This window comes from Trichechus manatus, unplaced genomic scaffold (assembly GCF_000243295.1).
Source record: "Trichechus manatus latirostris isolate Lorelei unplaced genomic scaffold, TriManLat1.0 scaffold00063, whole genome shotgun sequence".
Classification (NCBI taxonomy): Eukaryota; Metazoa; Chordata; class Mammalia; order Sirenia; family Trichechidae; genus Trichechus; species Trichechus manatus.
The window spans coordinates 3,500,867-3,523,794 of record NW_004443999.1 but is presented as its reverse complement, the minus strand read 5'-3'; the positions used below and the strand labels follow the sequence as shown (position 1 = coordinate 3,523,794).

The 22,928-nt window shown below is 37.4% G+C and overlaps 1 protein-coding gene across 1 annotated transcript in view; it reads right to left on the bottom strand.

Annotated features, from left to right (window-relative positions):
* DCC (DCC netrin 1 receptor) overlaps positions 1-22,928 on the bottom strand; it is a 608,075-nt gene that overhangs the window by 18,289 nt on the left and 566,858 nt on the right. Inside the window, exons 14-17 of the mRNA XM_004379240.2 lie at positions 21,388-21,483; positions 15,487-15,659; positions 10,384-10,522; positions 1,391-1,498 (exon numbers count right to left, since the gene is read on the bottom strand). Of these exons, the coding sequence (XP_004379297.1) occupies positions 1,391-1,498; positions 10,384-10,522; positions 15,487-15,659; positions 21,388-21,483 (516 nt within the window). The remainder of the gene's footprint in view (positions 1-1,390; positions 1,499-10,383; positions 10,523-15,486; positions 15,660-21,387; positions 21,484-22,928) is intronic.

Genomic DNA, 22,928 nt, shown 5'->3' with positions numbered 1-22,928 from the left:
ATCGGGTAGCATATGACTTATTTTATCCTTTATAAAAAATACATACATTTTTTCCTGTCAGAACTTATTTTTACTTAGACAACATCTATTCTGTTTTCTTCTTAAATTTGTTATCTGTTGATTTACCACTTGCATATCAATGACTGGTTATAACATAATAAAACAGTCATCATATAAACAAATCAAAATCTACCAACGTACTGAAACAGAACCAATGAAAATAGATCCTAACACTGAGGAAAAACAAAAAGAAAAAGAAAATTGGAAGGAGCCAGCCTCAGCTTTAAAACTCTGGCACAATGACAACTGAACGTATAAGATTTAGGGAGACTTTATGCCCCTCTTCTTTTTCCGTATTTGTCAACTAAAATAAAAATTCTGCTTGCTATTGCACTAAGAGCAATTTCCTAGAGAAAACAAGTCCTCAGCCTAAATTGAAATCACATTTGAAATTTTCACATTATCTTTTCATTTTGCAAAATTCAGAAAGTAACTCACAGAAAGCAAGTGTACCATCTGAGCTGCACTCCCCATGCTTATCTCTGTAGCACAGAAAGACTGAGTCACTTTGTTAATTTATAACAGTGCTAGTCACCTCTTGTATGCCAAAAGAAGAAAGAGTGACACTTACATGTGCCTAACCCAATGGTTCAAGTTAATTAGACTATAATGTGCACATTCTGAGTTATACAATATTTTTCATAATAATTATATGCTATGGAGACATCTATTAAAAGCCTAAGTGATCATTTAAATGCAAAATCCCCGATAGAACTCCATTATATTTTTCATACTAAATTAACATTACAGACTTCTAAAGGATGCTTTAATTAGGCATGGATGTTATCAGCAATATTTGGCAAAATAAAATCTGTCACTGTGAAATATTCATTAAGTTCAATTTCTGTCAGTCAATATTAAGTGTTTTCTGAACCTTCAGTGAGAAGCTAAAAGCTAGGTGAGAAAATGAAAATCCGCAGACAACCCTCCTTCTTACGTGCCATACATACAAAAATACATGGTCATTAGGGGTCTTTTATATTTCATAATTGCCAAACAACTGGCTTTGCTTTCATCTTTAATGCTCAGAGGCCTCCATTAGAAGGTTGTCCTAATGCTCCAAAAAATGAAAAACAAAAGGCCTATGCTAATTTAATACATATCCTTCATAAGACAACTTGAATGAGATGCGTCTGTGTGTGGATCTGTATGCACCATTAGAAGAATTCCACACTCAGTAGGGGGCAAAGGGAGAAAATCAGAGAGGGTCAGGGAGTCAAGTGAGATGCTGAGACAGAAAAAGGATACACAAAAGGCCTGCACAGCACAAGAGGTAAATAGTCACGGGCCAAGGCAGAGCAAGGCTGGGAAATTCAGCTGAGATGCTTACCGGTAATTTTCCCATTGGCTTCAAGGGGAGGCTGCCAGCTCACAATGACAGCACGCGGCTTCCCTTCTCGAGTAATGACTGTCAAATCCTTGGGAGCAGAGGTCGGGGCTGCAAGATGAGACAGAGACAAGACCTTGTCATTAGAATTGAAAGAAAACAGACATTTGTGGGACTTTTATCCGTGGTGTTGACATTCAGAATCTATCATGAAGTATATTATGTTTATTTTGCCATTTACAATTTATTTCAAGGGTTTGAATTAAATAAGCAAAGAAACAAAAACAGAAAAACTTAACGATTTTCCATGAAAGTTAAGTGACTTCCAAAAGTGAGACTATAGAGAGGAGAAAACCAGAACTAGGATTTTCAAGTGGTCTCTGCATTAAAAATATGAGGAACATTATAAAAAACAAAGGAATGTATACATACCTAGTGAGATTGATGGCTACATGTCTCCAAGAGACAAAATTCTGTTACAACTATAGGATTTATGAATGAAAATGTCACCTAATTTTGTATTGCCTTAAAAGCCAAAATAAATACAATGAGTTAAACTCAGGTTGAAACAAATATTTAAAAATAGCAGAGTTAAGTAATCTATGAGCGTCTTAATATCATGTGGGCATGAAACCCTGTCCTTCTTAAAGCTACTTTTTCCACATGTTGTGTTCGGTGAAATTTTAAATATACTTTAAAAGTGGCAGCAAACTGACTGAACCAGTTCAGTATCTTCCAGGCTTCTTCCCCACCTGCTTTCTCACTCTCTATGCTTTAACACCATCACCCATCTGTCAGTTTGTCGTACTGCGGTGGCTTGCATGTTGCTACGATACTGGAAGCTATGCCACCAGTATTTCAAATACTAGCAGGGTCACCCATGGTGGACATGTTTCAGTAGAGCTTACAGACTAAGAGTGACTAGGAAGTAAGGCTTAACAATTTACTTATAAAAAGCAACCAATGAAAACCCTATGGATCACAACAGCGTATTGTCCTATATAATGCTGAAAGATGAGCCCCTATGTTGGAAGGAACTACACAATGCTCACAACAGTGGACTCACATATCAATGATCATGAAGATGGTGCAAGATCGGGCAATATTTCGTTCTGCTGTACATGAGGTTGCCATGGGTCAGAGCCAACTTGGCAACAAATAAAAGCAATATGATTTGGCAGGCAGTTAGTTTTCCTTCTGGGTAGTCCACAATGCTCCAAGTCTATTATCCACAATCTTTTTTAGTTATTCTTATTTTGACATAGGCAGTTCCAGAGTATATGTAGATTCTATGATTGGGTTCTAGAAGAATTTTCTGATCTCCATGTAGGAATGCTTGGGTATCACAAGGTAAGTAAAACTTCGCCCTCTTTCTGAATTCATCCTCACTCTTACCACTCTCTTTGGCTCTTCTGTTGGTCTACTGTGCAGAATCTGAGCATTATCAGCACTCTATCTAGTTTCATTTCCCTTTTAAATAGAGTTCCCCATATGGAGCCCAATACAGGAGATATATCGATCATTCCCACTTTATTTTCAAAGTCTTGGTTCTCTAAGCCACTAGGATTTCAGGTTAACAAAAGTGGCACATAATTGTTATATCCTCACAGGCCACTTAAGATATTAACCTTCCCCAAACAAACAAACCAAGAAAAAGAAGGAGAAAGAGAAGGGGGAGAAGAACACAGAGAAGAAGAAGAGAGAGGAGGAGAAGGAGGAGGAAGAGAAGATGAAACAGTGACAAACATTCATAGGTCGAGTGTAGTTGATCCTTGAGTAAAGATACTGCATATTTATGTGTTAATGAAGTTGATGAAAACCCTAGATTCAGGGATCTTCTTGCAAGTAAAGCAGATTTGATATAGCAAAATAACAGACCTTAAAGAAGGGTTATTCTTACAAAGAGTTAATTCAAGATATTTTCTGGGCCAGATAAGAAGGTAAGATATAGTCACAAATTTACTTAGATTATTATACAAAATATAATAAAGATTTTTGAGATTATGGAAGTAATTAAAAGATTTGTTTTTTTTTTTTTTGAGAAATGTGGAGCAGAACTCAAATTCACGTAAAAAGACCAGGCTTAATGGTCTGACTGAGACTGGAAGAACCCCTGAAGCCATGGCCCCTGGATGCTCTGTTAACCCAGAACTAAAACCATTCCCAAAGCCCATTCTTTAGATAAAGATTAGACTGGACTATAAAATGTAAAATAATACTCGTGAAGAGTGTGCTGAAGGCAGGAAGGGGCAGGAGCTGGCTGGATGGACATGGAAATCCAGGGTGGAAAGGGGGAGTGTGCTGTCACATTATAGGGATTGCAACTAGTATCATATAATAATATGGGTATAAATTTTTGTATGAGAAATTAACGTGTGCTGTAAACCTTCACCTAAAGCACAATTAAGAAAAAAAAAAAAGATGACATACACATGGTGTAAATAGCAGAAGTGGGACTGGAATCAGATCTCTTTTCCCACCACACAGCCCTGTTCAAAAACTACCTAAGGAATAGCATGTACTAAGATATAGTATATACCTAAGACATAGCATCTTCTCCTTTTCCCCTAAGCTTCCAGTATAGTTTTTTCTAAAAGCTCTCTACAGTCCCAAAATGATTAATAAACAAATTTTAACAACCATGTTGGAAAACACAATTCCAGTGTTAATTACTATATAAACATGTGGGATTTTGCAAATATTTTACTATATCTGTATCTATAAGCCAACTCAGCTGTTGGGGCTAGTCTTTTCCCTGATACCTTCTTCCCCCCACCAGAAAAAACAAAAAGAGAGAAAAAAAAAAGATCTTTCTTCTTAAGTAGTCAGAATAGTCTGTTTTCTCTTAACTGTGCTAAAATTCAAATTGATGTTTATTTAGAAAACAGTCAAATGGAGATGATTAGATTGCTTCACTGAATCTGTTATGCTATTCAAAAAGATAAAATAGCTCTTCAACTTTATTGTTGTTAAGTGCCGTTGCGTCAGTTCCGACTCATAGCAACCCTATGTACAACAGAACGAAACCCTGCCCAGTCATGCGACATCCTTGCAATTGTTGCTGTGTTTGAGCTCATTGTTGCAGCCACTGTCAGTCCATCTTGTTGAGGATCTTCCTCTGTTTCATTGACCTTCTGCTTTACCAAGCATGATTTCCTTCTCCAGGGACTGGTCCCTCCTGATACCATGTCCAAAGTACACGAGACGAAGTCCTGTCATCCTTGCTTCTAAGGAGCATTCTGGCTGTGCTTCCAAGACAGATTTGCTCATTTTTCTGGCAGTGCGTGGTATATTTAATATTCTTCACCAACAGCATAATTCAAAAGCATCAGTTCTTCTTTGGTCTTCCTTATTCATTGTCCAGCTTTCTTTGCATGCGTAAGAGGTGATTGAAAATACCATGGCTTGGATCAGCTGCACCTTAGTTCTCAAAGTCACTTTGGTGCAGTGAATTACTTAATATGGCCCTTCTGGCAATAGTCTTTGTAACTCTCACTGAATGACTGGGTGGAATTATGCAAATGAGGTGCTTGTGGCCCACCAAGGGGATTGGATAGCTTGCTAATAAGGTAAATTACGTGCATGGCACCCTTGTGGGGTTAGGACCATGCAAATAAGGTATAAAGAAACTTAATGACGGGATTGGTCAGTTTTGCCATCCCACTAGGCTTAAAGGGAGATGAGGAGAGAAAGTGAGAGGAGCTGCAACATGGAAGACAGTGAGAGAAAGCAGTGCAAGATGGCAGGAACCAGGAGACCGTAGCAAGACAGCTTAGGTGGGGCTTGCCGAGGAAGCTAAAAGGTGTAATACTTGCCCAAGAAGGCCTCAGCAGGGCCTGGTGGCAGAGGATGAGAAGAAGCTGTCCTGATCAAGGAACTGAATCTTGAGCTGTTGTTCCTGTTACTTCCAAGCTGATTCCGATACTAAGTTGTACACTGTTACTTCCCTAATAAACCACTTAATTGTGAGTACGGTTCCTGAGTTCTGTGAGATGTTGCAGCAAATTATCAAAGCCAAAGAGGGGAGGAAGAATACTGAGGTGAGGGGAGAGTAGTTGACGTTAGAGATGATGGAGTGGTACAGCAGTTTGGAAAAGTTGGACATTTAACCTCTGCCTCATAGGAACCAGATTTGTGCTGACCTTTATAAAAGAAATTATTCTTTTAGTGACATCTTTGCTTTTTAAGATTTTAAAGAGGTCTTTTGTAGCAGATTTGTCCAATGTAATACATCATTTGATTTTCTGGCTGCTGCTTCCATGGGCATTGATTACGGACGCAAGTAAAATGAAATCCTTGACAACTTTAATATGTTCTCAATACATTGCAGGGTTAGTCATTAAAAAAAAAATCCAACAATTAATCTCTTTCAGGTGTTGTCTTCGTTATCTAGTGCTGCTATAATGGAAATGCTACAAGTGGGTGGCTTTAACAAAGAGAAATTTATTCTCTCACAGTCTAGGAGGCTAGAAGTCCAAATTCAGGGTGCCAGCTCCAGGGGAAGGCTTTCTCTCTCTATTGGCTCTCAGGGAAGGTCTTTCCCCTGGCCTAGGAGCTTCTCAGTTCAGGGACCCTGGGTCCAAAGGATGCGTGCTCCTGGCTCTACTTTCTTGATGGTATAAGTTCCCCTGTCTGTCTCCCCACTTCTCTCTTGTATATCTCAAAAGAGACTGACTTAAGACAAAACCTAATCTTGTAGATTGAGTCCTGCCTCATTAACATAACTGCCACCTATCCCACCTCATTAACATCATAGAGGTAGGGTTTACAACAAATAGGAGAATCAAATCAGATGACAAAGTGGTGGACAATCATACAATGCTGGGAATCATGGCCTAGTCAAGTTGATAAATAAGTTTGGGGGACACAATTCAATCCATGACAGGTGTTATACAAGTTCTTTTTCCTTAAGCCATGAGAACGTTAGTGAATAGAGAGGCTCGTATTGGAATTCATGACTTAAATATTTTTATCATATGAACTTCAAACTATTTCATAATACTTGGAAGAGAATGTGGCCTTGACAACTTTAATGATCCCTACTAAATGGAGCAGAATGTCTCTGGCCTGCTTCTCTCCAATCTCTAGAATGCTACCTGGAGTGATCTGTTAGAAATATACATCCGATCTGTATATCCTCTGTTTTCAACTTCTTCAATGACAATCCATCATCTCTGGATTAAAGGTATATAATAATAAACAAAACCCAGACCTTCCAGGATTTAGGCACTACTTGGAGCCCTGGTGGCACAGCAGCGGTTAAGAGTTCGGCTGCTAACTAATGGTTGGAAGTTTGAATCTATCAGTTGCTCCTTGGAAACCCTACGGGGCAGTTCTACTCTGTCCTACAGGTTGCTATGCATTGGAATCGACTCAACGGCAACTAGTTTGGTTTTCTGTTAAAAAACAGTGTCATTTCTTTTACAGTGTCATTTCCCTTTGTTGTCCCTTGAAGGCTGCGCTCTTGACAATTTAAACTATTTGTAAGCATTTCTTGAACACATCATCTCTCTGACACCCGCTTGTGTGTTTTTGCACATGCTGTTCCTGCCCTTTGGAAGGCCATGGAATAGGTAATTGATAAGCCACCCAGGCCACAGTTCAAATATCACTTCCTCTGTGAAACCTTCTCTTATTTCTCCAGATAGATTTAGGTCCTTTGATTTGCTCTGATTTCAACTTCTCCATTTTCTGTAACTGAACTTTTCATATTCCTTCAGGTATTCTTTTTTAAATGTTTTTCTTCTTCATTGTATCATAACTCTTTCAAAGATACAGCCTGTATCCTATTTCCTTTTATACCAAGTGGTGATCCTAGTGCCTCACAAGTATAACTGAACATCAATGAAAACCCATAATTGGTATCTCAGTCCACTGGACAACACACTGCCTACTGGTTTCTCTGACTTAAAAATAATTTTTACCACACTCAAATTTCTTCATTAAGTGCATGAATGAAAGGTAACACTAATGATCTGGAAGATTTCCAGCCATAGAAGTTGTAGTAGACATCCATTGCTTGGACAGCCCAGCATTCCACACTTCTTCCCTTTTTAGAGAGGCACTCAGCTTTTTCGTTTGGAGAACAAGCTCCATTTTGTTTCATGCGGGCTTGATAGGAACATCAGTTGAGAATTTTACGGTATTTCTTCAACCCTCTTTAAGTTGTGTGACGATCTGACTCAAGAAATGCCGATCAAATTCCCTCTCCTGGGAAACTGAACCTTGATACTAGGAAGGAAAACATATGGAGTCAAACTATTACAATAGCAGTACCTTAGAGGGTTATTCCAATAGTTCCTGTTCTCTAGATCCTGGGAGTGGTTAAGAGGTTGGCTGCTAATCAAAAGGCTGGCAGTTCGAATCTGCCAGCAGCTCCTTGGAATGCCCATGGGGCAATTCTACTCTGTCCTATAGGGTTGCTATGAGTTGGAATTGACTCAATGGCAACGGGTGTGATTTGGTTTGATCTCTTTCCTTTATTTGAATTTTTCAATTATTTAAGCTGCCCAGTGTTCCTCCAGTTATTTTTATGTTATTTAAGTTTACCAGAGTAAAATGAAGGATTTATCACATGGACAGAATGAAATGTTTTCTTTCAAGAATTTTCCAGTCACTGTTATTTTTATCATGACCAATTTCAACACAAGGGCATAGCAATGCAGCCCCATACAGTCTTTACATGATTGCAGAATTAGAAGCAAACCCGACGAGTCATTTCATTCACTTTATTTCTGTCACACAGTTATAAAATCTGCAAATACTTGTGAATTACTTCTTGCTTCTCATCATCACTCAGGGATCTCATCCACATGCTATCTACACCTTTGTCTGGATCATTATCCAATTTGACAATCATCCTTCCTACTAACCACATTTCAGGTTAATATCTTTTTGTCAGCAATGAGTCTCACAATCGGTGTCCTTATAAGGCTAGGCAGGTGATGAGAAATCAATGGGGTGCATTTATCAAGCCAGGTTTTGGTGTGTACTTTATGTTTATAAAGAGAAAAATGAATGAATTTGTGTGTTAAGAGGAAATTATTTCCCTACTTTCATTCAGGGAAGACCAGATTTCTTACATTTAACTCCTTTCATCTCCTTTCCAATAAAAATGAAGAGAAAGGTCTTTTTTCTCCCCATAGCAGGTCACTCATTCAGCTGTTGTTAGTCTTCCTAAGAGAGTGTGAACATGGGCTTCCAGGGCAGGATCCTGGGAGGAAGAGTTAATCTATGTGAAGCAGCAAAATAGAAAAGGAAGATGTTGAAATTAAATCAGGCCAACTAGAAAAACCTATTATGGAAAGAAGTACCCACAAAAATGTAAAAATATTCACAATGAACTCTCTAATATTTAATGTAATGGCCTGAAATAAAAATTAGAACTGCAATACCATGGTACAAATTCTAAAAACGGAAACTCAACTTACCCAGAGAAAAGAGCTTTATTGGCAGAGACTTTTTGTTTGTTTTTTTTTTCTTTAGTTTGAAAATGTGTGGTTTAGTTTACCCCAGATATGACAAACACAATTAAGAAACATGTTAAACCCTGCAATCTCCAGATGTTGCATTTCTGTGAACTATAAATGCCAAGTACTCCACATCGCTGTTAAGGTTATAAACTCCACATTTATAATCAATGGTAAATGTGATTGATAAAATTTACAGTGAATTGTATCACCCTAGATTTGAACTATTTCAAATTGCATAAAGGTATTCATTGTATTGCCTTACTTCGACTGAGTGAACATGACCACCTGGGACACTGTTACCATCTCCACCTGAGGTTATTTAGGGCAAGCATTCATTAGAGTATAGCTGTAATGCAATGTTTTATTTTGTATCTAATTTCTTTCAAAATAACAAATATCCACCATGTATTCTGCTCAAAAACAATTGCTTTGGACAGTGTCTTAGCTTGCTAGTGCTGCTGTAACAAAAAATTCAACAAGTGGGTAGCTTTAAGGAGCAGAAATTTATTTCCTCACAGTTTAGAGGCTAAAAGTTCAGATCAAGGTCTTGGCTGTATGAATTCTTTGAGTGGGCCTCTCTCCTAGTTTCTGGTGTCTGCCAGCAACCCTTGTCATTCTTAGACTTGTAGCTGCATCTGTCTCCTTTTTTGTCTGTCTTCTCTCTGTGTATATCTTTGTGTTTTTTCTGCTCTTTTTATAACTCAGAAGTGATTAGGTTTAGGACCCACCCTACCCTGGTATAACCTCATTAGCATAACAAAAAAAGCCCTGTTTTCAAACAGGATCACATCTACAGGCATAGGGACTAGAACTTAAATACATATTTTTGAGGGACACAATTCAATTCATAATAGACAGAGTTCAATAGATTGATTTCTGCCTTGGCTTAAGTGTATAAAAAACATGATTTATAATCTGATCACCCAAATTAACACTTTAAAGAAGCTACTTATTAATGGTGTATTCAGATTATTTAATCCATTAGAGGCTCATTTTCTTTTTTAGAGAGGGAAAAACAATATATGAACTATAAAGAATAAAATATTTTATATAGGATAAGGTACAATTAAGATCTTGGCTGCTAACCAAAAGGTCGACAGTTCGAATCCACCGGCCACTCCTTGGAAACCATAAAGTGGCAGTTCTACTCTGTCCTGTAGGGTCTCTAAGAGTCAGAATTGACTCAACAGCAACGGTTTTTTCTTTCTTTTTTTTTGGCACAGTGGTTAAGTGCTTGGCTTCTAACAGAGAGGTCGACAGTTCGAACCCACTAGCTGCTCCATGGGAGAAAGATGTGGTAGTCTGTTTCCATAAAGATTACAGCCTTAGAAATCCTATGAGGTAGTTCTACTCTGTCCTATAGGATCACTATGAGTTAAAATTGACTCAACGGCAATGGGTTTGGTTTTTGGTTTTGTTGAGGTGTGATTGAGACATCATAGTATGCATATGTTCCAACTTCCATAGAACCTAGGAAACACCATTGCCAAAGTAGAATTTTCAAAATAGTGCTTCTTCACATACCTGCTTCATACGTTGTGGCATGTGCAGTCATGCTCCATGTGCTTGACCTTCTGTTTTTTGTTACCATAACCGAGAACTCATACATTGTGTTTGGTTTGAGGCCTGTTGCCGTATAACTCAGAGATGTTGTGTCTTCTGACTATACCAGTGGGAAAAAAGCAAAGAGAATCAAATGAACTCTATCAACTTGGTAACTCAAGACATGTAAAGACACTATCAAGACTATTTTACTCCAGTGAAAAAAGGGGTCTATTTCCAAAAAGGAGAAAAACTAGGGCACGGTACGAACTTTACTTCCTTCATGTCAACTAGTTTATGCTGACTGATTGTATAACCAAAATATAATCACTAGAATCAAGTGTTATGTTATTCCAAAAGGGCGGCTAGCTGACAGCTTTTCTCAAGTAAGACAATAACTGCAATGACAGGAGAAATTCCACTTCCTTCTGTGAACTTCCTTTTTGAAGTGGTCTGCACTGACTTTAACATAATTTATAACCATCAAAATTTTTTTTTCAGTTTTTTAATGTCATATATTTTACATAGATTATCATTATTCATTATGTCTTTGGTAACAAAGTTAATTTATTAGTGTTCTACCTTTTTCCACATTTAAGAAACGCATTTGATGCTAAACAAACATTAAAGTATGGTCACTGGCACAATTGAGCGGGAAAGGAATGGCATATTTGATAAATTCTAAATAATTACATTGGTGTGAAAAACAAACGTCAGTATTATTTAAATCTTCTGAAACTATTTTTTCTCTTTTAAACAACGGGTTAAAGGAATTTTAGTAGCAAGTAACTTATCTTCGTTTATTCAAAAGATCAAGATGGCTCTAAAGAAAAAACATGGGACCTCCCAAGTTTATGGATATTTTCCATATGGTCAGGCTACTTTGAGACAATTTATGCCATTTTAAATATCAATTTATGCTTACATTTAGATCTTGATCTTCTTCCAGAGTTATATATTTACTTTTACTTTTTTATTTATTACATGTGTTATATATCTATCTACATCTAGAAAATCAAGGAAAACTTTTTTCCCCATCTATGTCATATCCACTTTCTCTCTCACTACTCTAGCATGGTATATTCTTTTTACACCACTATGAATCCTTCTTAGGCTATATCTATGAAAATCCTATGTTTCATTACAACATCAAATAAATATTTAACTGCGCTAATAATGCAATGATGATGAGCCCATTTATCCTATTAAAGTGATTACCTCATAAATATCTATCAGAAGTTCTTCTTAAAACATAACTGTAAAAATACGTGTCCTAAAATAAATGTAAAAATATTTTGTATATTCAGGAAGATGGAATTCCATTAAGTAAAACACAAAGGGGTGGGGCAGCTAGTCCTTGAAATGCCGATATATAAGTTACAGTTTTGCCCTCCTCCACTGTCATGAACACCATTCTCTAAGCCTTAGAAATGGAAATAGCAGGGGAAATGAGGCAATGAGAAATATTTCATGTAAGAGAGTATGATCGTCCTCAATAAAACCAGTCTCTTTGAGCATAGACACCACTGATGTATGGGAGGACACCAAGCAACACCATCCTTGTTTGTATTCTGGGATGACACACTTGCATTCTATAAATGCTATGAATTTATTGAGTTTTCTCTAAAACCTCATGGGATGTTCCCACTCATCATAAATCAAGCCTACAGATATTTTAGAAAATGATGACCTATTATCTTGTGAGCATAGACAAGTCAGGTAGGACCTCTCTGACTCTCGATTTTCTTATCCGTAAAATGGAGACAACCATAGTATTGACCTTGTATTATTATTCAAAGAGTGAAATAAGTCAAGGAAAATATAGCGGCTGGCCCAGAGTAAGCATTAAATAAATGTTAATTGTAATATTCCAAACATTGTCCCACACTATGTATAATTTTAGCCATGCGCTAAATTCCCAACTTGTTGGAAGCATCTTGATGGCTGAGACTGAGTCTTGTACAACTTTGTGTCCTCTGTAACACCCATCCTATATCTAGTCAACATTAGTCAATAGTCAAAAAAGTGAATTTTGAATGGAAAAATGTATAACATCCTGTAAGTAAACACTTTAGTAGCAGAGATATTATACAAAATTATTCTTTTGATCCAGAAAGTCAATGCAGAGTTTTGGACAATCAAAATATGAGTATCTGGATTATGCTCAAGATGGGACTAGATAAAGTAGAAGGGAATACTTGTAGAGAGAGCCCTGAAGAAAAATGAGATGGAGTAAAATTGAAAGTTATATATAGCATTTCAAGGACTAGCTGCCCACCTGCCTTTGTGTTTTATTTGATGGAACTCCATCTTCCTGATTATACGAAGCAGTGATTATACAAACCAAATCATCTGAGTTCCATCTAGTTGAATGGGGAATTTCTGTCAAGTCATGCAACCTACCTATGTTTTTATAAAGATACACCATTATGTAGAGTCTTACTTATTATTTTTACTGTAGGTGTGAATAGCCCCGTCATATAAATGATGAAAATGAGGTTGAGCAAGTTAAGTGATATAACATGATGCAGCAAAATCAACTATTGAGCTTGGGTCATTGGATATCATGTATGTATTTTTTTTTTTCTCCCAGTGTCTTGTGTATGTCCTTCCTACCTCATAAAGCTGTGGTGGTGTATATATGATAGTGGTTTGAAAAGGACAAAAAGTAAAACCAAAGATCTGTTACTATTATTTGTAAAATTTAAATGTTTTGCATTTCTTTCTAGTGGATCAGATACGTTCTAGATTTATCCTAGCTATCCATTCTATCAAACTCTCTTCAAGTAACCCTTCCTCTTCCCAGGGCGTGAATGTACAGTTGTGTGCATGTGTGGAAAGAGAGATGGAATGTTACTAACTGAAAGCCTTAGATCAGGGAATATTATGGGGAGAGGAACAGTTTAAAATCTTTTCTTTTTTCTGTTCCCAAACTTCAAACCATGAGAGCAATCAGCCGCTCCTTACAGTGGATAGTTTTTGTGTTGGGTCTCATTTTATAGACATACTCTGTGAGACTCAATAGTTCTGTGTCTCCTGCACTAACTAGTCAACTAAAATAATTTGCCTCGAGAAATTTTGGTACTCAGACCATTCTGCAGAGAACAATCATTGTCCTTCATGGCAAAGGCCATGACCATTCTGTGAAATGAATGTACCTCCAAAGTACAGTAATTATAAGCATAAAATTTTAAAGTGGAGAAAGTCATCTTTTTAAAGTAAACTTAGAATTGGGTAATCTATATAGAGAGTTTTTTTTTTTTTTAATGCTCTCATGTGTTTCATTGGTTGTCTTATCCGATAATGTTATCTTTACTTATAGTTTTGCGAAGCTTTAAATCTAATACTGTAAGGAGATGGATAGGGCACTTACAGCTTATCTTATATCAATGACACTATTTGGACTTGCCTAGAGAGTTTTTCCAAACACCTGACCGAGCAGGGCAGCAGTACCAAAGAAAACTGTTTTTTAAACGGTTTCAACTAAAAAGTGATTTATGGTGAAATGTGAATTTTATACAGTTTCAGAGTTGAAAGAGACTAGAAGCAGATCCAGCATGGCTACAGAAAGAAAGAGGCAGACTTAGAGAATTATTGGTGGGATTTTGCTACATTGCCAGGGTCTTTGGAATCAGAAATTCCCAAAGGATATTTCATCTCCCCAAGTCACCACTGGCTTCAGGCTGGATTAAGCAAGATGGTGGTTCAGTGGAAAGGATATTAGTTAAAGTATCAGGAGATCCAAATTCTCCCTGAAAGCTACCCCAGGAGAGTGCTAAAAAGAAGGGTATAAAGGAGTACAAAGACACTAGAGTGCCAAGGTTGAGCTATTTGATTTCTTGGTTGTTGAGTGATGTTTATGCCGTTATTTTTAAAATTACCTTCTTCACTCCAATCATCATTTCATAAAACTTTAAGTTTCAATATTTCGTGTATTATCTCACTTGAATAACTTATGAATTTTCTCAAGCATATTTATGGAGCTCAGTGTATAACTCATTCCAAAATTATATGTAATAGGTTAAGTAACAACAACTAAACCATGTTTTCTTTCAAAATAAATTGCCTCTATAATCTAGCACAGTTCTACGTACTTTGTAGGTGTTTGATAATTACTTCTTGAACTTCTAATTTTTGTCTATAATATGTGTTATCTGAATATACTAACCTTGTGGCAAGCTTAGGAGGTGACACAATTATCCCAGTATTTGACTATTTGTTAGAGCTGCTAAGATTGAAGAACAGAGCCTCAAATATGTACCCCTAAGCAGCTCTTAGAGGACCCCTGGTGGTGCAATGGTTTAGCACTTGGCTGCTCACTGAAAGGTCACCGGTTCTAATATGCCAGCAACTTTGCAGGAGAAAAGACCTGGTGATCTACTCGCATAAAGAATACAACCTAGGAAACCCTATGAGGCAGTTCTAGTCTGTTATATACAGTGTCTATGAGTTGGAATTGAGTTGATGGCACACAACAACAACAAAGAGTCCCTAGGGAGGTTGTTAGATGATTCAGTGATGGGGATAGGAATGAGGGAGCTGGTCTGATTCACATTAGCTCAAGGGAAATACGGATTGTGGGTTTTCTTTACCACATGAGGGTGTTTCAAGGCTACACAAGGAAGTGGATGATAATGGCATAGAATGCTTTCTAAGAATGCTGTAAAGATATATTCTTTTCGTAACATGGGTCTCTGTGACATTAATAGGGCTGCTTTTGGCATCAATCTAGATTTCAAATGGAAAAAAAAAATATACCAAAATCTATCCAGACAATTAATGTGGAGCCCTGCTATTTTCAGAGGGAAATGACATTCCCTTGTACAGAATCAAAGTATACAAAACCAGCATGTGGTGGAATTCAAATAACATTTTGCAGCTCTTGATGTTTTTCTACCTTGCCTTAGAATTGTTTCCTAAGACACAATTATTCTTGTGCTAATTTTAGATAGACTTATTAAAATGCTTTCTTTTTGCATTGAGTATTGATGCAGTCAGCTCATGACAGTCCAGGACACATTTAAAAGAACGTATTAAACAAACGACAGTTCATTTTAAATTGCATACTACCAACAAGAACTTCACCTTGTATTTCGCACTTGCAGAAAAGCTGGTCCTCCACCGGACGGTATAAAGTCGCACTTCGGACGTTTTTTGGTTCTTAGGGACAGAGTTATCTGCCCAGCTGACCCTCACGGCATCGTGGGTAAGAGCCACAGCCTGTACACCTACTGGTGGGAGCATGGGGGTGGAGATATCTGGGACCGAGGTGGGGAAATCATCAAGCAAAGGATAATAATCAACCGGGTCAGTGGGATCTGGGTTCAAAACCCGCCAAATGAAATAAACAAATAAATACACAAAGAAAAGTCAAAAAATAAATATCAGTGGTAACACATCACAATGAGTTAAATGCATGGCAATAATGATGAAAGGGAACATGAGAAGAACAGAAAAAAATGCAATTAATTCAATCAGAAAACACATTGGAAACTATTGCTGTATTACAAAAATAACTGAGTATTTTCTATGATTTATGTACTTCCTTAGAGTGATTTCATCAATTTCACTCTTACTTCTAGTTATATATTTTAAAAGTCCATTTTGTGGAATGTTGCACATCATTTCTTAAAAGATCTAGTAAAGAATTTATCAGTTTTATACAAATAACTTAAAACAGCAACAAAAAAAGCCTTTTGGGGTTATCTGATAAATTTCCTCCTGTAAAGAAATAAATACCTATCTAACAGGTGTCTTTTTTTCTCCTCCCTCTCTTACTTGATTTGGTTTATCTAATGTTCTCCTTGCTTACATAACTTATATACACATAAATATTTTTTAGATAAGAAACAGACAATAAAGAACAAAGAACCCTGAGGTCCACAGCAACCTGTCTATGGTTGCGATTCTAACAAGCCAGAATGACAGAGTCTACAGGGGTCCCTTACATATTTAATAATTAGGTTTCAGGTAGTACCTGGTGGGACAGGTTTTCTTAGCTGGGAATCCTCAGAGAAAGCACAGAAATGTCTAATTTTACCTACATTCACACAGAGCAATTAGTAAGATTTAGTCTCTTAAGGCATTCCTGTATTCTGCCTTCCTCGCTCTAAAATTTCATTTCGGTGGAGACACTTTATATTATTGGACAAGTAGACAGAATAACTACCTGGAGACTGATAAGGTTTTCGGTGAGGTATACACATGCTTTGATCCATAACATAATCCAAATCTGCATAATAATGTGTGTTTTTAACAAAATTCTATAGAAAATTCTTGGACTCATTTTTAACCTGGGGATATCAGAATTAGAGAAGCATATTTTGTGGCCATAATAATAGTCTGATTTGGGGCATTTTATTTTATACTTAAGACATGTAAATTTTAAAATGTTACCTTTATATTATGTAATGTGTACTCTCACTAACAGATCCTGAGATGTGACCACACAGTTCTAGGGCTGTGCATGCGATGATATTTTGGGAGATGAGACCCACTAAAATGTCGTGCGTCTGCAGTCATGTACACACACAGCTTATTTTTTTTTGAACGGCCTCGTTCAAAGCAGAGTGGCTGCTAGCTGGTTTTGATGATTACTCCACTTTGTCCACTGCATTTAAAATGCCTATCACCTGTTCATCACTCTGTTTTTCAATGAATTATTTAGTAGTTTACTGGGCTGTGGTCTTGGGAGCAAAAAATGAAATCCAAAAACAAAAAAGAACAAAAGGAAAGAAAAAAAAAAAAGAGAGAGAAAGAAAAGGGAGAGAGGAAGAAAAATGCGTGTTTACAATTTAATGATGGAATCCAGGCTTCCCTATCTCCTTTGATGTCTCTTTTTATTAAGGTTTCTTTAAACCCAGGTGGATTTATGAAATGATGTAGAGGGCACTGAGGACACTGTCGCCTCCACAAGGATCCCAGTCATTTGTCCAGTTGGTGGATCAGCGGCAAATAGTTTTGCCAGGTGTTGTCACTTTACTCGTTTCTATTCCTAGCTGACTTTCCAAGAAGAGTGCTACACACATGGGAAGAGTATTGTGAATTACAAACACTTCTTTGGCCTATCTTATACTAGCAGGTTAGGGAGCCCAGGTGGTGCAGTGGTTAAGTGCTTGGCTGCTAACTGAAAGGTCTTTGGTTACAACCACCAGCTGCTCCGTGGAAGAAAAGATGTGGCAGTCTGCTTCCATAAAGATTACAGCCTTGGAAACCCTATAGGGCAGTTCTACACTGTCATATAGGGTCAATATGACTTGGAATCAACTCGAAGGCAATGGCTATTTTGTTTTATATTAGTGGGTTATCCTATTTGTTACTTCTTAGTTTAATCTAGTTTTGTTGAAAAATGCACATTGCCTTTATAGTCTTTCACAGCTATCATCTATAAGGTTTTGAAAAGTAGAGTTTCTACTTCAAGAAGTGGTAATACTCAATCCTGGATTTTAGGGTAGTATATTTTTCATGATAGGTTATCTTGTTTTTTCGAAGTCAGTTCCAGAACACTTCTCTCAAATTTCAAGCCATGCTGTTTGTTGGTATTTATGGTTTTATGTAATTCAGAATTTTCTTCCCTTGGCCTAGTATCTCCTGTCTATTTTATGGAATGACCTTTTTTTAAGATAAGACTATTGTTTTATTCACCACTTCCTCTAGAGCTGTGCTGCCTACTACCATAGCTACTAGTTACATGGACTATTTAAATTAAAATTAAAATTCCAGTACTTCTGTTGCACTAGCCAATTTCAAGTTCTCTATGTATGGCCACATGGGAGCCCTGGTGGCACGGTGGTTAAGAGCAACGGCTGCCAACAAAAAGGTTGGCAGTTTGGATCCACCAGATGCTCCTTGGAAACGCTATGGGGCAGTTCTACTCTGTCATATCGGGTAGTTATGATTTGGAATCAACTCGACGGCAACGGGTAACAGGTATGGCCACATGGGGCTAGTGCTAACTGCATTGGTCATTGCAGATACAGAACATTTCCATCAAAGCAGAACATTCTTGTAGACAGTGCTGCTCTAAATATATGCATATGCTGCGTATATTGCTAATTATCTTTCTCTTAGGTCAGAAAATGTTTGAGTCATTGAATGAAAAGAGCCTTCTTTTTCAGCTGAAAACCTTTATTCAGTTTTTTCTTTCTTCCTTCCTTTCCTGGGTGCCTTATTTGCTAATGATTTTCAGTGGTTATACTCAAAAGAAATAAAACAGAACACAACAAAACAAAGTTGTTTTTTTTTTTTAAAAAAGGCCAGATATAGCCTCACGCCTTTTGCTAAAAAGAGAAACCTATTCAGTTCCTAAGAATTTGTAAGAGCCCACAAATTTTCAGTTTTTAAAGTTCACACTGGGCTCTATAAATAATACCACATGTTTGTACTTCATTAGAGCACTGATAACAACATTTGAGAATAAACAAATGCAAACAACACACCTTGTTATTCTCATGCCCTTCTCCCTTTCCCGAGAATAAAAATGTGGTATTCTCACATCATGGAAGTCTTTACAGCAACAGTGAGAGTCTTAACCCACTTGACCTGGTAAAACTTCAGCAGCTCAAATGCTGACATGTTCAGTATGAGATAAGCCTCCAGAATGCACCAACATCTATGAGCACATGCGTGTGGAAGACACAAGGGCCCAAGATTTACTCTAGCTCCATGCATTTATTGCCTCGGAGATATTTTTTTTTACTTTTATCTTGGCTTTTTTCCAGGGCTGCTCATGGGAATACTTTGCAGAAACTCAGAAACAGAAAATGTCTTCCTTGTGGCACTACAACACATCTATTGATAGAGTTTCTTCCCAAATCTTAACCTTAAATTTTGTTTATCCATCCTTTGTTCTCCATGATGTGTAGAAACACAATAGAATAAATTGGCCACATATGGTAAAAGTGTATGCTTTCTTTTTTTTGGAAAGGCCTGATTGTATTCATTCTTCTCCAACCCCTTATTGGTTTTTGAGCTGTCTCTTCACACAATTTCCAACTTTTGGTATTATTTCATTATTTCATTTCTCAGCTTCATTAAGATAAGGGTCATTTCAGGAAGAAAAAAATTGTCTTATGAATCAATGGCATTTTAAAAACCACTCTAGGCAGGCCATATGCCGAGAAAAGAATGACAACAAATGCTAAAGGGAAAGAAATTCATACAGTCTCAAATGATTCTTTCTGAGCAAGGTACCTTCAGCTTATTGGAACTTCCCTGCAACTACTGCTCCTAATCTATGCTCAGATACTCACTTTCATTTGTCACCTCAGTTACCCTTCCTTGCGAGCTTTAGTTTAGGTAAGTGAATAAGGGTTAAAAAATAAAGACTGGCCATAGAATAATTTCTTGTGACCTGATCACATGCTCAAAGTCAGCATCTTTTATCACAGGCAGGAAAGGGATGGCTTACTGAATAAAGTTTATGGGAAGCTCTGGTACAATCAAAGTGGTCTGCTGTCTTTCAGATAACTTTGTTGCTGGTAGAGCAAGAGAAAAAGGGGAAGTGAAAATCCCAGACACCCACCCATCTCGTTATCTCATAGTTTCCATCCTGGGCCTCTATTTGCCTCATTTCTCTGTATTTGGAGATAACATGTCTGATAGTAAATGTTCTCTAGGGTAGTGCTTCTTACCCTTTTGGGAGAGTCATGAGTCCCTTTGATAAGCCAATGAAAGCTATATACGCTCTCCATAGATAAATGTGTATATTGACATGTATCCAGAATTTTGTATACCACCTTAGACAGATCATAGACCTCAAAGCCAATGGCCAAAGATTCAAGGAGACTCTAAAATAACAACTTTACGTTACAAGAAAATCTGGTTGAATTCAAAAAAGCAATGATGTGCTGTGGAAATCAACAGCTGAATTCACATAACTGCATTCTCAAGATAGTTTGTTGATAGAGCTTATGGATTTTGGGGACAAACTGCACAAAGTCCATGTACATGGGGGCAGTAGTGAAAGCTTCAGGGTCCCACTATTTATTTTATGTTCATTTATTCCTGTTTTTCAGGACTTATTACTGAGGCACCCAGTACCTTTTCATGCTCTCTGGTGCTCGTTATTAAATCTTGTCTTCAATTTTTTTTTGTCTCCTTAAGAAGAAAATAGCTGAGAAGTTAAATGAGGTCTGAGGGTTGTAGATTTTAAGAGGGGATGAGATCAAAGTCTTAATTAAAGAAATAGATCTCTTGCATTTTGCTTTCAGATTTCAGACAAAAGTCTAGGTGAGGGGCTGGTCACTTGGATTTCTAGTGACCCTGAACAGCCCCACATAGGTGTTACTTATCTATTTTGGAGTAAGCCCAGCCTTGTTAATAAATAGCCTACATGAATAGCTTGCCTCTCACCTTCTTACCCATCCAGTTCTCATTTCCTTGAGCCCTTTTCCTCTCATGTGCTGCCTATAGGCACAGTATACATCAAATAAGAATACCTGGAGGTGATGAGCCCTTGAAGTAACAGATCCTTTAAAGCCCAGAGCTCGGGGCACTGGTGTGGGGGGTCCTTCAGGCCCAGTTTAGGAATTAGCCACCTGCGTGACTCAGCCTAGTCCAAAGCAGCCTCAGAAGACCAGTTCATCTTTGTTGGCTTAGCTAGAAGGACCCTTTGCAGAAAGCGTCCATTTGAGCATTTGGCAGCCTTTGTGCTGGCACCCTCCTTCTGCCTACATTTCATTGATGTGAAACAAGCTGCTCAAAAGTGTGAAGAGTGATGTCGGGGCACCCAAAATATGAAGTCACTGGGAGAAGGGAGAATAAGAGAACTATATTCTCTAAGTCCATGAATTCCTGCTATTTTATTTTTAAAAACCACAGCAGGGGGTGGTGGGGGGCTGGGGGGAGGATCAGGGCATTACTATATACATTTTTGCTTTTCTTCTTTTTTTTTTGTTTGATTTTACATTAGTTTATTTTCCTGTTTCATAATAACTCAGATTCACTGATTACCTTGTCACAAGAGGGTTAACAATTTTAGCTTACCTGTTATAGATCTAGTGGTGGCACTTTCATAAAGAGGAACTCCTTCTCCTGCATTGTTAAAAGCTTTTAGGGAGATTACATAATGAGAACTTGACTCTGGAAAAAAAAAGAAACAAAATGAATACATTGATTTATTCAGTGTACAGAAATACTTATGATAAACATTTTTCTGAAAACAAATTTAATATAATCTATTAAGTAAACCATTGTTTCAAAAAGTAGGTTGATTTCTGGGAAGAAGGTGGCAGTGGTAGCAGTATAGTTTTTGATCTTCCTGAATCCCCCACAAGAAAAAGAAACTGAGTGATTAGATAGAAAATCAAATGCATATGGACAACATTTACAACAAAACTTGGTGAGGAGGTATGCCCTCAAACCCTAAAATACCAATGGGTATAGACAAACCGTCAACAGCTGTAGGTCTTGCATGTTATCAGCACCTGTGTAAGGAAATCACAGGGAGGGATCAAGCCTGAGAACAGGATAGCCCTAAAATAGCCAGCAGATGTCTCTGGAAAGTGAAGTAGAACAGTATGAGACAGTAAATATAAATACTCAAAACTGACTTGTGAAATCTCCCATCCAGGACAGAGGCTACATCAGGGAGAAACTACTGGGAGTAGATTTAATATCTGAGAAAGACAGAAGCAATAGAAACTAAGGGAAGAGAAAGTCCAGGTCAAAGTAGAAGAGAGGACTAGCCAGGAAAACTCAGCAAGCAAGCTGCCATAGTCTTTTTTGTCTAAATCAGGGTTTGGAAAACTTCCTGTGAAGAATCCAGATAGTAAATATTTCAGGCTTTGCAGGCCACAGGATCTCTGTCACATATTCTTTGTTTGTTTACAACTCTTTAAAATGTAAAAAAAAAAAATTCTTATCTCAGTTGGCCCATAGGAGAACAGGACCTGAGCCAGATTTGACCTGCAGGCCTCAGTTTGCTGAACCTGGTCCAGAGGGAACCCTGTGTAGTTAGAAAAGCTATTTGAACTTCTAACAGCCCAGGAAAACAAATCAAATAAAAATGAGCAACAGAAAATTACAGAGGTTAATTCCTTAAAAAATTATAAGAAAAATGAAAATGAAGAGAATATCATCTTTATAGATAAGTACACAAGAAAAATAAATATAAAAAATAGGTCAAAGGTAGACAATAAAAATAGATCAAAACTGCAATGTACTATTTCCAAATGAGCTAAGCAACATTTAAAAATGCAAGATGTAAGAGATGAGTAACATATAACAGAAATAAATTCAGAAATGAGGTGGTATGACTCAAGAAAGAATTAGATATAAATGACAACATCATGTTAGAAACAAAGACTAAACTAGATGAGCAAATAAAAACAAGGAGAATAAAAATATAGTTATTGTAGCAGTTTTTGGGCGGCGAAATGAACAAAAAAGACAGACACACACAAAGACAAACAAGACTGCAGCCCTGAGGACTTGCAGTGGTTTGTTTTTAAGGTCTCCGCCTGGGCATTATTCCAAATATCTGGTAAGTTGTTTTTCTCCTTCAAAGCACATCAAGACTTTTGTAA